Source organism: Haliotis rufescens, unplaced genomic scaffold (genome assembly GCF_023055435.1).
Source record: "Haliotis rufescens isolate VD_foot unplaced genomic scaffold, xgHalRufe1.0.p SCAF_5, whole genome shotgun sequence".
Classification (NCBI taxonomy): Eukaryota; Metazoa; Mollusca; class Gastropoda; order Lepetellida; family Haliotidae; genus Haliotis; species Haliotis rufescens.
This window is the reverse complement of record NW_025964223.1, coordinates 36845743-36862101: the sequence shown is the minus strand read 5'-3', so window position 1 is coordinate 36862101 and position 16359 is coordinate 36845743. Positions and strand designations below refer to the sequence as shown.

Sequence of the window (16359 nt, the reverse complement as noted above, 5' to 3'; positions counted from 1 at the left end):
AAATGTTACTAATACAGGTCAAAATACAAAACAAACAGACGCTGGTTAAAAAATACAAAGTTGAAATATAGGTCAAAACTCACGTTGATTGCTGTAAATACATCGTACCTACATGATAGTCCAATCTGTCAATCACTGTAATAGGCAATAAACTGAGTTGACACTGATTAATCGAGGATTAATTACTGAGAACATCTTGTTAATTTGAGTGAAAGGTGTTTACAACTGTACATTAATACCTTGCATCATCGATGTACCTCATAATCCTCACAATGCTATGATACGTAACCTCAGACAAGAAGCGAAAGCGTGACGACAGCCAGTCGACCGATGCAGATCAGTCGAGCGGATCTGCCAAACCCTCAAAGTCTGGACGATCATTTTGTAAGTCGTGGCTAACGACATTCACTTGGTTGACATACAATGAGGATTTGCAGATTTTATTGTTTTCAGTAGCTAGTTGTATATTGAATCTTGATTGACCGCCATTTTGCTTTCTCGGACGATCGATATCCAATTTTTTTATGGTCAATAATTAAGTACAGATGAAAAAAGTATTCAAATAACTATTGCTATCAACGATATTTTAGTATTTGTGATTAAATTATCTGTCTTGTTTTTAAAAAAATCTTTAGTTTAAAAAAAAACTTTTCCCGTGAGGTCACGTGTTAACCAAATATGGGATAATAGTCTCGATCCAAATGTTACAACGCGTACACTTGAGCAGACTCATGAATATAACTCATGAATATTAATTAGACCGTTCACTACGTTAACAGATCGTTATTATAACAGAAACAAACGTATTTTTTCCATGTAAATCTAAAATGATATTATTTGTTATTAATTGTCCGGTGAATTAAACAATTTAAATTGAAACAATTCATAATTCATCATATTATGAATACGTAAACTTGTAATGTGTGTGAAAAGTCGTACTAAAATACGCTATTTGAAGGGGGCGTGGCCTAAATGCAAATGTCCGATTGGGATTTTAAATTTTCCGGACCCCTGGTCAAAAGTATGCCATATAATAGTCAAATGTTACGAAAAGTTGTCATATGAAAAGAAAGAACAGTGTGTAATAAAGAACGTCAGTGCACATGAAATGACACTAAACTGCTGAAGGACGTTGACAATAGCAGATGCCGCTGCAATTCGTAAAATATTTCAAGTTTCTTTATTGTTGACATTACTTAGCAGTTTAGTGTTTATTGTATTCCATGCTTTTAACCTTTATTTCGAATTTGTATTTTTTAACCAGCGTCTGTCTGTTTTGTATTATGACCTTAATTCGTAACATTTATTCGTAACGTTTGACTATTATTGCATACTTTTGTCCTTTATTTCAACTTTGTATTTTTTTACCAAATATGTGCCCATATCATCCCTCGGTTGTATTGTAACGATTAGTGCACAAACTAGATTGCTCTCAGTACAAGGTTTGCAAATATCTTTCTCCCCGCAACCTCATTTCACCAACATCCAGCTCTTAATTTATCAAATGTTCAAACATAGTTCTGGTAATAATCAGTACAAAAAATGGCTGCCTGCCTGTTATCCCATGGCCATGATTAGTGTTGTCAAATCAAATAAGATCTTCAAGCTGATAGTGGTTCTGACAGGACCACATGACATTGTCCTCACCTCTATATGGAGATAATTCTTGTGACAGGACCACATGACAATGTAACATTGTTCTTACCTCTATATGGAGATAATGCTTCTGACAGGACCACGTGACATTGTCCTCAACACTATATGGAGATAATGCTTATGACAGGACCACGTGACACAATGTCACATTGTCCTCACCTCTATATCAAGATAATGGTTCTGACAGGACCACGTGACATTGTCCTCAACACTATATAGAGATAATGCTTCTGACAGGACTATGTGACACAATGTCACATTGTCCTCATCTCTATATCAAGATAATGGTTCTGACAGGACCACGTGACACAATGTGACATTGTTCTTACCTTTATATTGAGATAATGCTTCTGACAGGACCACGTGACACAATGTGACATTGTTCTTACCTCTATATGGAGATAATGCTTCTGACAGGACCACGTGACACAATGTGACATTGTCCTCAATAGTATATGGAGATAATGCTTCTGACAGGACTATGTGACACAATGTCACATTGTCCTCAATACTATATGGAGATAATGTTGCTGACAAGACCACGTGACACATTGTGACATGGGACCCGATAAAATCAGTGCTATTTAGACCCGCATTGCGCATTCGCATTCCGACTCTGACACTCTTAATTTGCAATGAATTACCGAAATCATTCATCAATCAGTCTCATTTATCCAACACAGTGATCAGCGTACTCAGTGGTCATCTGCCCGAGAGTACATTGTCCCGTGTTTTGATGTGAGATGAGTCGGCTAGTAGCTGCATATTACAATGGCTGCAGAGATAAACTTGCTTAACAACAAACAAATTAATGCTTGAAATAAAGAAAACAGGATTAATCACATGCTTAGATTACCTCAATCTCATTAAAATCAGCTACAAGTTCTCGCTATCAGCGAGGACATCCCATTACAGGTCACGTCAGAACAACCTTTTGCGAAATATGACCTACTACTAAAATGACTAACAGGAAGTCAACATTAGCCACTTAGAAAGCAGCTTTCTTAAGCTTCTGACAGGACCACGTGACACAATGTGACATTGTCCTTAACACTATATGGAGATAATGCTTCTGACAGGACCACGTGACACAATGTGACATTGTCCTAAACACAATATGGAGATAATGCTTCTGACAGGACCACTATGTGACATAATGTGACATTGTTCTTACCTCTATATGGAGATAATTTTTGTGACAGGACCACGTGACATTGTCCTCAACACTACATGGAGATAATGCTTCTGATGGGACAACTTGACACAATGTCACATTATCCTCACCTCTATATCAAGATAATGGTTCTGACAGGACCACGTGACACAATGTGACATTGTCCTCACCTCTATATGGAGATAAGGCTTCTGACAGGACCACGTGACACAATGTGACATTGTTCTTGCCTCTATTTGGAGATAATGCTTCTGACAGGACCATGTGACACAATGTGACATTGTCCTCACCTCTATATGGAGATAAGGCTTCTGACAGGACAGGACCACGTGACACAATGTGACATTGTCCTCACCTCTATATGGAGATAATGCTTCTGACAGGACCACGTGACACATTGTGACAATGTTCTTACCTCTATATCGAGATAATTCTTGTGACAGGACCATGTGACACAATGTGACATTGTCCTCACCTCTATATCGAGATAATGCTTCTGACAGGACCACGTGACACAACGTGACATTGTCCTTAACATTATATGGCGATAATGCTTCTGACAAGACCACGTGACACAATGTGACATTGTTCTTACCTCTATATGGAGATAATGCTTCTGACAGGACCACGTGACACAATGTGACATTGTTCTTACCTCTATATCGAGATAATGCTTCTGCCAGACCATGTGACACAATGTGACATTGTTCTCACCTCTATATCAAGATAATTCTTGTGACAGGACCATGTGACACAACGTGACATTGTCCTCACCTCTATATCGAGATAATGCTTCTGACAAGACCAGGTTACACAATGTGACATTGTTTTTACCTCTATAGGGGCGGTCGGGTAGCCTAGTGGTTAAAGCGTTCACTCGTCACGCCGAAGACCTGGGTTCGATTCCCGACATGGGTACAATGTGTGAAGCCAAATTTCTGGTGTCCCCCGCCGTGATATTGCTGGAATAATGCTAAAAACGGCGTAAAACCATACTCACTCACTCACTCACTCACTCTTACCTCTATATCGAGATAAGGCTTCTGACAGGACCATGTAACACAATGTGACATTGTCCTCACCTCTATATGGAGATAAGGCTTCTGACAGGACCACGTGACACAATGTGACATTGTCCTCACCTCTATATGGAGATAATGCTTCTGACATTGTCCTTAACATTATATGGCGATAATGCTTCTGACAGGACCACGTGACACAATGTGACATTGTCCTCACCTCTATGTCTAGATAAGGCTTCTGACAGGACCATGTGACACAACGTGACATTGTCCTCAACACTATATGGAGATAATGCTTCTGACAGGACTTTGTGACATAATGTGACATTGTTCTTTCCTCTATATGGAGATAATGCTTCTGACAGGACCACGTGACACAATGTGACATTATTCTTACCTCTATATGGAGATAAGGCTTCTAACAGGACCACCTGACACAATGTGACATTGTTCTTACCTCTATATTGAGATAATGCTTCTGACATGACCACGTGACACAATGTGACATTGTCCTCACCTCTATATGGAGATAATCTCTGACAGGACCATGTGACACAATGTCTCATTGTTCTTACCTCTATATGGAGATAATGGTTCTGACAGGACCACGTGACACAATGTGACATTGTCCTCACCTCTATATGGAGATAATACTTCTGACAGGACCATGTGACACAATGTGACATTGTCCTTAACACTATATGGCGATAATGCTTCTGACAGGACAACGTGACATTGTCCTCACCTCTATAAGGAGATAATTCTTCTGACAGGACCACGTGACACAATGTGACATTGTCCTCACCTCTATATCGAGATAATTCTTGTGACAGGACCATGTGACACAATGTGACATTGTCCTCACCTCTATATCGACATAATGCTTCTGACAAGACCATGTGACACAATGTGACATTGTTCTTACCTCTATATAGAGATAATGCTTCTGGCAGGACCACGTGACACAATGTGACATTGTTCTTACCTCTTTATCTAGATAATGCTTCTGATCGGACCACGTGACACAATGTGACATTGTTCTTACCTCTATATCTAGATAATGCTTCTGACAAGACCACGTGACACAATGTGACATTGTTCTTACCTCTATATGGAGATAATGCTTCTGACAGGACCACGTGACACAATGTGACATTGTTCTTACCTCTATATTGAGATAATGCTTCTGACAAGACCACGTGACACAATGTGACATTGTTCTTGCCTCTATATGGAGATAATGCTTCTGACAGGACCACGTGACATTGTCCTCACCTCTATATCGAGATAATGCTTCTGACAAGACCACGTGACACAATGTGACATTGTTCTTACCTCTATATGGAGATAATGCTTCTGACAGGACCACGTGACACAATGTGACATTGTTCTTACCTCTATATTGAGATAATGCTTCTGACAAGACCACGTGACACAATGTGACATTGTTCTTGCCTCTATATGGAGATAATGCTTCTGACAGGACCACGTGACATTGTCCTCACCTCTATATCGAGATAATGCTTCTGACAAGACCACGTGACACAATGTGACATTGTTCTTACCTCTATATGGAGATAATGCTTCTGACAGGACCACGTGACACAATGTGACATTGTTCTTACCTCTATATTGAGATAATGCTTCTGACAAGAGCATGTGACACAATGTGACATTGTTCTTACCTCTATATGGAGATAATGCTTCTGACAGGACCACGTGACACAATGTGACATTGTTCTTACCTCTATATGGAGATAATCTCTGACAGGACCATGTGACACAATGTGACATTATTCTTACCTCTATATGGAGATAATGCTTCTGACAGGACCACGTGACACAATGTGACATTATTCTTACCTCTATATGGAGATAATGCTTCTGACAGGACCACGTGACACAATGTGACATTATTCTTACCTCTATATGGAGATAATGCTTCTGACAGGACCATGTGACACAATGTGACATTGTTCTTACCTCTATATGGAGATAATCTCTGACAGGACCATGTGACACAATGTGACATTATTCTTACCTCTATATGGAGATAATGCTTCTGACAGGACCACGTGACATTGTCCTTAACACTATATGGAGATAATGGAGTTAGAGGTAATGAAGTTTCACAACATATCCAAGTACTCAGCTTGTTTTTTGTATGACATTGTGTTGAAGGTGTCCCGGAGATTCAGGTGATCCCTGACTCGGACCTAGTGTCCTGGCTGTCTGACCGGCACTTTGACCAGGACACCATACACAAGGTCTGTTCTTACATCGGACTGGTTTAGCATGTCCAGCCAGCAGTCTATGATCATTTATTTTCCCAAGCTCCATCTCTAGGCAATCGTTCTGTGTTTCACATGGCACATTAATCAACCTGCTGGGACCTCTTGCTGTGAACAGCCTTTCTTTTGAATTTTTTTTTGGCATTTTCATGAAATCAGGTTTGGCAATATTTGCATAAATGAGAAAATATAATATATTTTTGGATGAAACTTTGTTCAAAATTCAACATATTGGCAACGGTGTCCTGTTAGCAGATTTTCCTTTTTAACTTTTGTTATTTATATGGAAAAAAGAATTGTGTGAACCATTTGAAAGTTGAGTTAGAAAAAGTGACTATCCTTGTATGTGCTTCAGGTGTGCCAGGAGGAGTACACTCTGCCAGACCTGCTGGAGCTTGCCACCAAAGAAGACCTCACTCGCCTTCAACTCAAGTAGGTTGCTTGTAGAACACACATTCTACATTCTGTTTTCTTATTCTGAACACTCTGGGCTCGCATAGTAACAAGAGTAATATTCAAAGGCTATGTACATTGAAGCTTACTGTATTTAAGGGGAAGAGAGTTCACCACCACATACCCCTTGGGTCTAAGCTAGGGGTCCCTGTGTGTGCAGAGTTGTAGGTTTGTCAGGGCCACTGTTTTGAGGGTGTGGTCTCACAGAGTCTCCAGATTTTCATGTATCTGAAATCAAATTGCCTAAAATAGTTTTCAATCAGTATGTGCAATGGTTTTTTATAGAGGTGGTGTTTTGTGTCGACTATGGCGAGCTCTCCTGACCCACCGAGCCCAGCAACGTGCACCCAGGTGACAGTGACAGAGAGGTTGTGATCAGCTGTACATACCGTCATCCCTGCACAGTTCATCACCTCACTCCTACACTCCAGTTGTTGTACTTCATCCCTGCACCAGCCGTCAAGCTGGGATGGCATCATGGTGGACAACAATGTTCCACCTGTCATGTCCCCCAGGTGCAAGGCCATCCTTGCACGACAGCTTCTTCCACAAGGCGGACATTCAGCCAGACTGGTCACACTCCACTACAATAAGTCCATAATAAAAGGAAGGTTCTCTGTGCTAACAGTCTCGTGCAACCAAATGTAATAAGGGAGACTGAGACTCGTGCTGCAAAACCTGCAGCAATCAATACCATATCGTATTTCTTTGGGCTTTTTGCAGCCATAAGAGCAGTTTTGTGTAACTGGTACTCTTAATTGTTTTCCTGTGAACTGTTTTTATTTCTACACATTGTTGGCCGAATTGTTGCTGGTTGAAGCAGGTTATGATGCATATAACGGTTTCTCTGAGTGCATCTGGCTATTGAGGACAGCATTAACCTGACATGGACAACTTTGTTTCCTGGCTGGTTTTTCTGGGAGAATATTTGTGTACTTCCAACAATGATTACCACTGCCAGTGTGTTGTACATGTTGGAAATAGAAAAAACAAACAGAAGTCATTTCTACAGTGCCCTGTCATAACATCCATCACATCACATAGAAGTCACCAGTATCCAACTGTCAGTGCGAACCAGCCACTACCTCTTTGTCAACTCACCGAAGGCAGCTGCCAACCCAGCTTCAGGGGACCTCTGTGACCGGACATTGGTGTGGGCAGTCAGTATACTACATCATTACACTGTCAGAACAGTCCCATGACTAACTAACCAGCCAGTTCAGGCTCAGTACTAAAGTGCTGTAATTGTAGTAAGGAACACATTTCACCATGCTGGATGTCCCATCAAATGTCAGTTCTCCCTCGATGCCGTCAACTCACCTGATCGAGCTCCTGAAACAGACATAAGGGCAGATAACTCAAAGGTTTATTTTGAAGTTTTGTTATGTTTGAGTCAGCATTATTAGCCCTGTGTTCAGTAGCATGTGGTGCTGGTGCTTTGCCTCATGATGTGTCTGATGCCAGTCTTTCCAGTCAAAGATTAGCAGTTATGTTATTTATGAGTGTCCTACAAATCTCTAGGCCAATATTGCAGTACTTCAGCATGTGTGTGTGACTCTCGCTATCTTGTGCATATATTAGACAAAGCACCTTGAAAGTTGACAGTTTATGACAAGCCCCATGTTTTGGACTACTGAGTGCAGGGCAGAGTTTGTTTTTGTTGATGGATACCAGTTTGTGTCGTCCATGTTACATTACTTAACATGTACATTTGTATTGTTTGCATTTCTGTGTACGCCAACATGTGACGCTGACACTTGCCATCATTAACAAACTGATCCTGCTTTGTGAAATGCAGCTGATACCTTTCATGGTAAATATATTGTAATCATTCTACACATTGCCACATGGAGGCCTATAAATAGCTCTGCTTATCCCACCTACAGATGATACTCATGTCGATGAAGACTCAGGTGTGTTTCAAGATTTCACTCGTAACTAGAAGAGGCCAGAGTGGGGACAGCATGATGCTGGTCCTTGGCTGATGCTGACAACCTAGTACTTCAGTAATGTTTTCACTCCAGACTTATTGTTTGCCTGTACACATTGCTTTGTAATTGCTGCAGATAATGCCTCATGTCACAACTGTTGACTTCAAACTTGCTACCATTTCAATAGGTCTCAGACAGCACCTTCAGATGGGACAAGGGATACTCACATTACTGGGTTAAGCAAACTAAGACTAGATATATGTGTGTATGAGACATCTTTCACCCAATGTTTTAAGCAAATATACTTCATGGAATGAAGTATTATCATAGTATTAAAGAGTTTTTTCTGTCTCAAGAAGGCTTGTTGCATCCAAGTTGACCCCATCAACTCTATTTTCCCATAAATCCTCTGACTGAGATGCCTTGTCAATAAGACACGTGAGACATGGTGTGCCCAATTAGAAAGCCTTGCTGCTGTAAACTTACATCATCAAAGATGCCCCATCTGTACGCTCAGGTTTTGATCTTTCTCAGATGGAAAGGTGTATCAAAGGATCAGTTGTTTTCATGTACAATGCTCGCTGTGATGAGTGGCCACTGTCTCTGATGCCCCCCATTCACCCCAGCCCCACTTGCTAGGGGCACCATGTAATACATATTTCATATATCAGCTCATTTCAACCTCCTACATTTATGACCAGTGATTTGTTTAAAGAAAGGGGTAAGTGTAATATATGTTGAAGCTTACATGATTTATATGATCACATTGAAGTACAGGTTTCAATATTGCCATGAGGTGAGTATCATCAACAACATTGCTAGGTACACTGTTTGCAAGGTTTCTCTAATACAGTTATTTCTGCGACTTTATACCTTATGTATGTCCTGTTTGTCCATCAGTTGTATATCCTGCCATTTCCTGACAGTATGAAAGGTTTATATGAATTCCCCTGGTACAAGTTTTATGAAGGGTAATCAGTTTAGTTTCAGCACTGAAATGTATTGGATGTATGTTGAGATACTGTAAGATAGGATATCACTGGCCGAACTGAGAACAGTTCTTGACCTGCTTAGTGTAAGGCTACTACTGGTGATGCTGCTTGATGCAGTGTGAGAATTTCAGTTAAAGATTGGCAACTCTCGATAACCATGATGATGCTTTGTGTAACACTTTTAATGGAAGTTGACTGTTGATGTTAGTCTTTTTCCTCCTTTTTTGACACCAAGTGACATTGTTGTTTAATTTGTATAAGGTAGAAAGCCAAGATAAACCCACCTCTGTGTTTGGACATCTTCTCAAGGCAAGGGAGTTCACTGACTATAAAACTCCAGTTTCCATCCTTGCCGAACTAAGCTGGAAATATAGAGCTATCTTTTGGCTGCAGTAACGTGTCAATGCATAGTCCAATCAAAATCGCATTGCAGATTTCGGTTGATTGCAGGATTTGCAAAGCATGTGCATTGTCAACTTTCCCCCAAAAAATATGTTTTTAATCAAGGTGCTCACATGATTTGATGCACCTCGCAAAGTAAGACACATTTTATAACAATGTAGATCTTGATTAAGGATCAGATCGTCTTCACTAGGTGCCGCCATTTTAGTTGAAGCAAATACATGTGACATTAGAGATGGAATCTGAATGGGCAGTAGGGGGGACATAAAAGGGACATAGCTCGTAATAGCCACTGGTGGCGCTACAATCGAGCTTAGAAATTCCAGCCTAGTTTGGAAACTGGACTTTTACAGTCAGTTATCTCCCTTCTTGGAGAAGATGGTATTTGGATTATGAAGGAAGTGTTGGTTATTCATCTAAAGTGCCTCTTGTCTCCTTTATGTTAAACCTATAGAGGAATAATGTGTGTACATATGAACATCAATGCAATTTGTCTATTCAGTTGTTGACAAAAAAAATTGTTGTGAAAAAAAATTGTACCAGTATTCATTTTGTGAGGTATACTATTTTGAAGAATGTTTCTTTGCTGAATGAATTGGAGTTTTGGTGTTGCCTAACACTGACATCGGAGAGGCAGATATGCAAGTTATTGGTAGGGAGAAGATTGGTCTTCATCTTTGAAGTAAGATACTGTGTACTCAGTGTTAGTTCTCTCTTATGTTGTTGCTCTCTAAAACTTGCTTTGGATGTTGGTCCTGATAGGTTGCAGCACCCAGCAGCATCTGCCCAAGCCAGTCATTTTTTACCCAATTCGTAGTGATGCCAGAAATTATACACTGCACCGTGTGTAATAGGTCTGTTGTTGCTGGAGCATGGTTTTATACAAACTAGTCACAACCAGCCTAGGCTTCATGTGGCCCTGAAGTGTACAGGTGTATGCCAGTTAATTGGACATGCAGCTCCTTGGCACAATTTTGATGCTTTTGTTAGACTATATGGAATGAAGCATTTCTTAACATATGTGAAATTGTTTTGTTTGATTGTCATTCTAGAAGTTGGTGAGTAAATAAGAAATCGTACAACTTTATGGATAAGGACTTCTGGTTTATTGCACGTTTCACTTGGTTGTAGTCACTCCAGCTTGATAACGGTGGAAGAATCAACTGCAAAACATCATTATATGCAATAAACCAGACGTTGTTATCCAAAAAGTTCTACGTTTTCTTATGCGAAATTTTGTGCCATTGTTATATTTAAATCAATCAAGCTGGTTTGTTTTAGGACTGGACTTTTATTTCTTTGTAATAGCTTTTCATAAAAACCTTATAGCCATTTTGTATAAATGCTTGTGTGGTTTGCATTGCACTAGCAGTGTGGTAACAAGAGATTTGTATAGGAATGCCGTGCCATGTCTACTTCATGCAGGGAGCATGGGTGGCAGTGTTGAGTTACCTCATTGGGGCATGCCAGAAACCTATGATTGTGGGTTCGAATCCTGGTTCACCTCGATTACCATATGTTTCTAGGTGTGTCAGCACCATACCCAAGCTCGTGGGTTTCACCAAAGTGGTAAATGTCTAAGACCTGCATCACTTTGACCTGTCCTCCACCAATAAGCTGACACCCCGTGATATACCTGGAATACTGTTCAAAGGGGTGTTAAACCCAATTCACTCACTCACTCTGCTACATGCATGTAGAGCTGGCATAGATTATTTGATGTCACATAGTGAAAGTCAAATACATTGAGGAACCTGCAGTGTCGGCTGCTCTTGTACATACTGATTTGGTTTAGTTCAGGGGATTCCACACCTCTGTGTCAGCTTTCAGGCAGTAAGCACTTGCTGAACAGATTTGTTACTATTTATCTTTGTTATGCGATTTACTTGATCAAAGCAAGATGAAAATATATTGTGATAATTTATTGTGAGTTGATTATTTTACTGGAGTATATTTTACTAATAAGCACTGACCTTCTTATTTGTGCATTGTACAAGTAATGGTATTTTATTCACATCACTTTACCCAAACAGACATTATGCGACTTTTAGCCAGGCAGTATTTGTGCATATTTTATCAGACATCTTAAACTTGTTGTTCACCTGAATGAAAGTCAAGTGAGCTTATGTGGTGGCCTGTGTGTCATAAACATCTTCTCATCAGAAGCCACTGAACCACAGAAGCTAAATGTCATATAGTACTTCCCACCGATGATCACACACCCAATTTTCACAGTAGCCATATTGAAGAAAATATATATGGCCATTACGTGTTGAAAAACATTATTGTTAAAATGTAATGTAATGAAAGTATATGTGTACTGTAGTTAGTAGTAGGGCTCACCATATGTGTTCATTTTTATCCAATATATTTTTTTTTTTTAACCCTCATTAAGACCTTTGCACAGCGATCATACTAAACACTAAACTTCTTACAGCCATCACACTTCCATTTTTGTTCCAAATGTAATAATATGTGGTATATATGTATCATTAGAAGGTGGGCTCAACACATGTTCGGGGTTTTTGCAACATTTTGAACATGTTCTTAAATTCTCTCCAAATGTATTTCCTTCATTGTAAACCATTTTAATAAGGCTGTGATGGTATTTATGTTTCTATGAAAAAGCATTCATTCATTGTAAACATTATTTCCTCAGAACCACTGGACGAATGAAGGTGAAACTTCACATGCTTGTTTCCACCAATGAGAAAACATCAATCTGTTTAAGAGGTTCAAATCTGATTTTCAATAAGTGTCTATCTTCGACAATTTTAGCTGTTGACTACATATCCAGGTGAGCTACAGTGCCCTTTTCACTAGCTTTCAAATTGTAAGAATTGGAACCAATCATGAAGTGTTAATTCAGACTCAATAAATGATTTTAGTGTGACCCTTCAATTATGTTGAATGACAATAGTCAAGCCTTTTGCAGTAATGTTGGAGTAAATTTACTCTTTCAAACATGTGTTATGTTTGCCATCATTTGGCTAATGCATCAACGTTGGTGACAATGATTCTTTGGCTACAGTAGGTTATGTCAAAGAAATGGTGAACTTCATAGAACTTCATAGAACTTCATCACTTGCTGAAATGGGGCCTATTTCAGTATGATTTGAATGCTTGCATTTTCTTCCTATTTACTGTAGAGGCTGCTTTGTTATGCAAAGAGGGAAGAATAATGTCACCTTTTCCATAGGAACCACATCTCACTAGAGGAAATATGCAGTGTGTGATGTTTCTGGAAAACAATGAACTGTGAAATAGCATTATTGCTGATTTTGCAAAGAGTCATGCACTCATCTCTCAGATGTAGGAAATGGACACAATGGCATAAAAAATATGTTCTGAAATTATTGAAAAATGTAATTCATCAAAATCAAAGGTTATTTATCTACAGTACAACAAACAACACCAATCAGATGAGAAAAGGATTTACTTTTAGCCTTTTCAGTGTGTCACGATTTATGGACCATTTGACAGTAAATCAATTCAACAGATTTGTGTGTTGTGCCATCTATGTACATAGGTCCTAACATTTTGAAACTTAACAAGTTAACACATGTTTGTATGTGTTGCTATCGGGTTGACTATGTCTGCTAAAGCCTCATTGTTTTGGTTGCCAATAAACTGACACTTACAATGGCTCCTCCTGGCTCCCATCCTCCTCCACCGTGGCAGGTGCTTTCAATAAAATAATCCATGGAAATGGAATCCTCATGTGTTTTGGATAGTATTTGTCATTTTCATGGCTTTTCAGAAGTGTAAGAAAACCTTGGCATCCAGGTCCTTCTGCATTCTGCAGTGTTCCAGCTGCATTGACTTCATGGAAATCCCACTAATAGCTGTTGCACACTGATAATCACAAATTGTATCACAAATTATACTGACAAAGTAGCTTCTTAGCTTTAGATTGTAAACAAAACTGTGTTCAAATTAATTTACCTGTTTCATATTTGTTTTCTGGTAATGAAAATTTCCCACATTTGAAGTAATGCCTCAGCACATGTCAGTAATATCAGCCTATTGTAGGGGAAGACACTGTAGGGATTCTGTGATAGAATAGGTCTCCTGTAACCTATGCTGGTTGTAATAGGCAACCAAATGGATCAGGTGGTCAGACTTGGTGATTGTGTGTCATCATACCCAGATGGTGTGGATTGTTGCTCACTATATCAATCTGGTTCACACTTGACCATTTACAGGCCATTTCCCTGAGGCAAGGGTGTTAACAGATTAAAAAGTCCAGTTTCCACCCTTGCCGAACTAGGCTGGAATTCCGGAGTTACTTTGCTTCCATGTCGCCGTCAGGCAGCATCTGAGTTTCAGAAGACAAGACTGGCACAGTATGCTGTTCACAGATTAGTCCAGGTTTCTGGACAGCTCTGATGGTCAGGCAAGAGACTACATGTGCGCAGGAGAACGGTTTAGGGACGCTTGCTTTACTCAGTGTGTTTGTTAATGACAATTTGAATTACCTACTACGTACAATCCGTTCGAGATCATCTTCTACCCTTTGTGCAAATGCAGGGACGTCAGGTTGCAAAAGGATAATGACCGCTCACATGTTGCATGTGTTGTAGCAGACTTTTTGAGGCAGCATAACATTGTTGAACTGCCATGGTCGTCTGTTTCTTCAGACCTTTCCCCTATAGAACATGTCTGGGATGAGATTGAAGACACCTACAGCAGGACTGTAACACTAACTCAGTTGGGCCAATATTTTGTTGACATTTGGAACAACATCATCCTGGCTGTTTTCAATCATCTGGTGTCTTGCAATGCCCCGCTGCTGCCTCGACTGTGTCAAGGCAAATGGTGGTCACTCTCCATACTGACATTGTTAATTGAGTTGTTACACCACCCCTCTTTTAGGGCGCGTGGCTCTGTATCATGTTACAAGGTATGAGGTTTTGTCAATGAAATTGTTATGATAAACTATTGAGACAAATGACCAACGTTTTTAAATAACGTAACATTTCCACCACTTAATATGAACCACAGTTACTTTTTTCCCGTTAATATACATGCCAAACTACCGCTTCCTTAGACTGGCAATTTCAGGGAGGACGTTTGTAGTGCGAGGAAATTCAAAAGTATATTCGTGGACTAGTCAAATAATACTGGCCAGTTTAAATTTTTCACAAAAAAATTCTACTTAACTCATTAGTACCTTTTTAGAAAACGAGTGGTGTGAATACAATGATTGTATAAATATTGTATGTCAATCTACAAGATGAATAAAAACACCCAAACAACACAATTCTGTTTACTTTTAACGTCCTTCTCTCACGTAGATAGACGCTTACCCTCTGTCTTCGAAGTACATTGTCCATATTCAGATCACAAATAAATACTGCACAGTACAAAAGGTACAGCTGTGTGCATGGGTGCTCAGTATACATGAAGACAATGAGTGTTGATCCCCTCCAAAGCAAAGACTCTACCGCGTGCGTGCACAAACGTTTAAAGTATCAAAAAATCCACACAAGATCCTGTCTATTATACTAATGTGTATCTGGCTTTTGGTTTTCAATTTATTTTAAATTTTAAATTTAATTTCAGCAAAATTGTGGTGAAGTAATCGGCCGATAGCAAGAATTCACAGTCATTTGTAGCAACCACAATCAGGAAACCGATTTTGACGCCTTGAAACAAACCATGTAGTTGTCAGATGATGGATACATTCATCATAGATGTCATACTTTGACGCTTAAAATGTCATACATTGTATTTCAATATTTTGTTCACAATACAAAAAGATAAAAACGCAGGTAACCGTCATGTTGCGATCGCTGATTGGTTGATCTCGTACGGTGCCTCAACAAAACTGTTTCATACCTAAACAATTACGGCTAATATACCAAATATTTTAAATATATGCTACAAGCAACAACTAAAATAACATGATATTAGATTATATCTTTTTCCTATTTCAACTATAAAATTTCTTTCCTTATTTATTGGTTTGTTTTGTTTCGTGTTTAAGGGCTCAGTCACACATTCAGGATTTTTACTGCCGTCCTTGATAGGACCACTCCCGATTAAAAATTGTCAAAAGTCTGATCAAGATCCTGTGATTCGTGGCGGGAAATTCACAATCAGATATTGTTCAGGAAACGTTTCCAGCCGAATTCGTCCCTATTCTCCCGTTCTCAATCCGAATCTGATCCGATCTGTATCTTCCACATGGTGAAAAACGACCGAATGCGACCCGACAGAGATCAGGGAGTGACCGGACAGTTAACCGACAAAGACGCACCATGCTGTCGGGAGAGCTTGGCGACCTCTCTGGACCTTTCCTGATCCCCAGGACTCTGTTACGAACGTATACGACTGCGTTCAGACAATGATAGGACATTCCAGATCATTGAGGACAGTAATCCGACTTTTTCACTTTTCGTGTCGTGGCGCTGTCTGATCTCAAACGGGAGCAAA

The 16359-nt window shown here is 39.6% G+C and overlaps 1 protein-coding gene across 8 annotated transcripts in view; it reads left to right on the top strand.

Moving 5' to 3' along the window:
- Window positions 1-13421, top strand: part of LOC124118528 (mitogen-activated protein kinase kinase kinase 15-like) — a 104916-nt gene extending 91495 nt beyond the window's left edge. For all 8 annotated transcript variants that reach the window (XM_046480687.2, XM_046480686.2, XM_046480683.2 and 5 more), the window contains 3 exons: window positions 6034-6119; window positions 6499-6575; window positions 6882-13421. In XM_046480687.2, the coding sequence (XP_046336643.1) occupies window positions 6034-6119; window positions 6499-6575; window positions 6882-6951 (233 nt within the window). In that variant the 3' untranslated portion in view covers window positions 6952-13421. The remainder of the gene's footprint in view (window positions 1-6033; window positions 6120-6498; window positions 6576-6881) is intronic.
- The last annotated feature ends 2938 nt before the right edge of the window (window positions 13422-16359 follow it).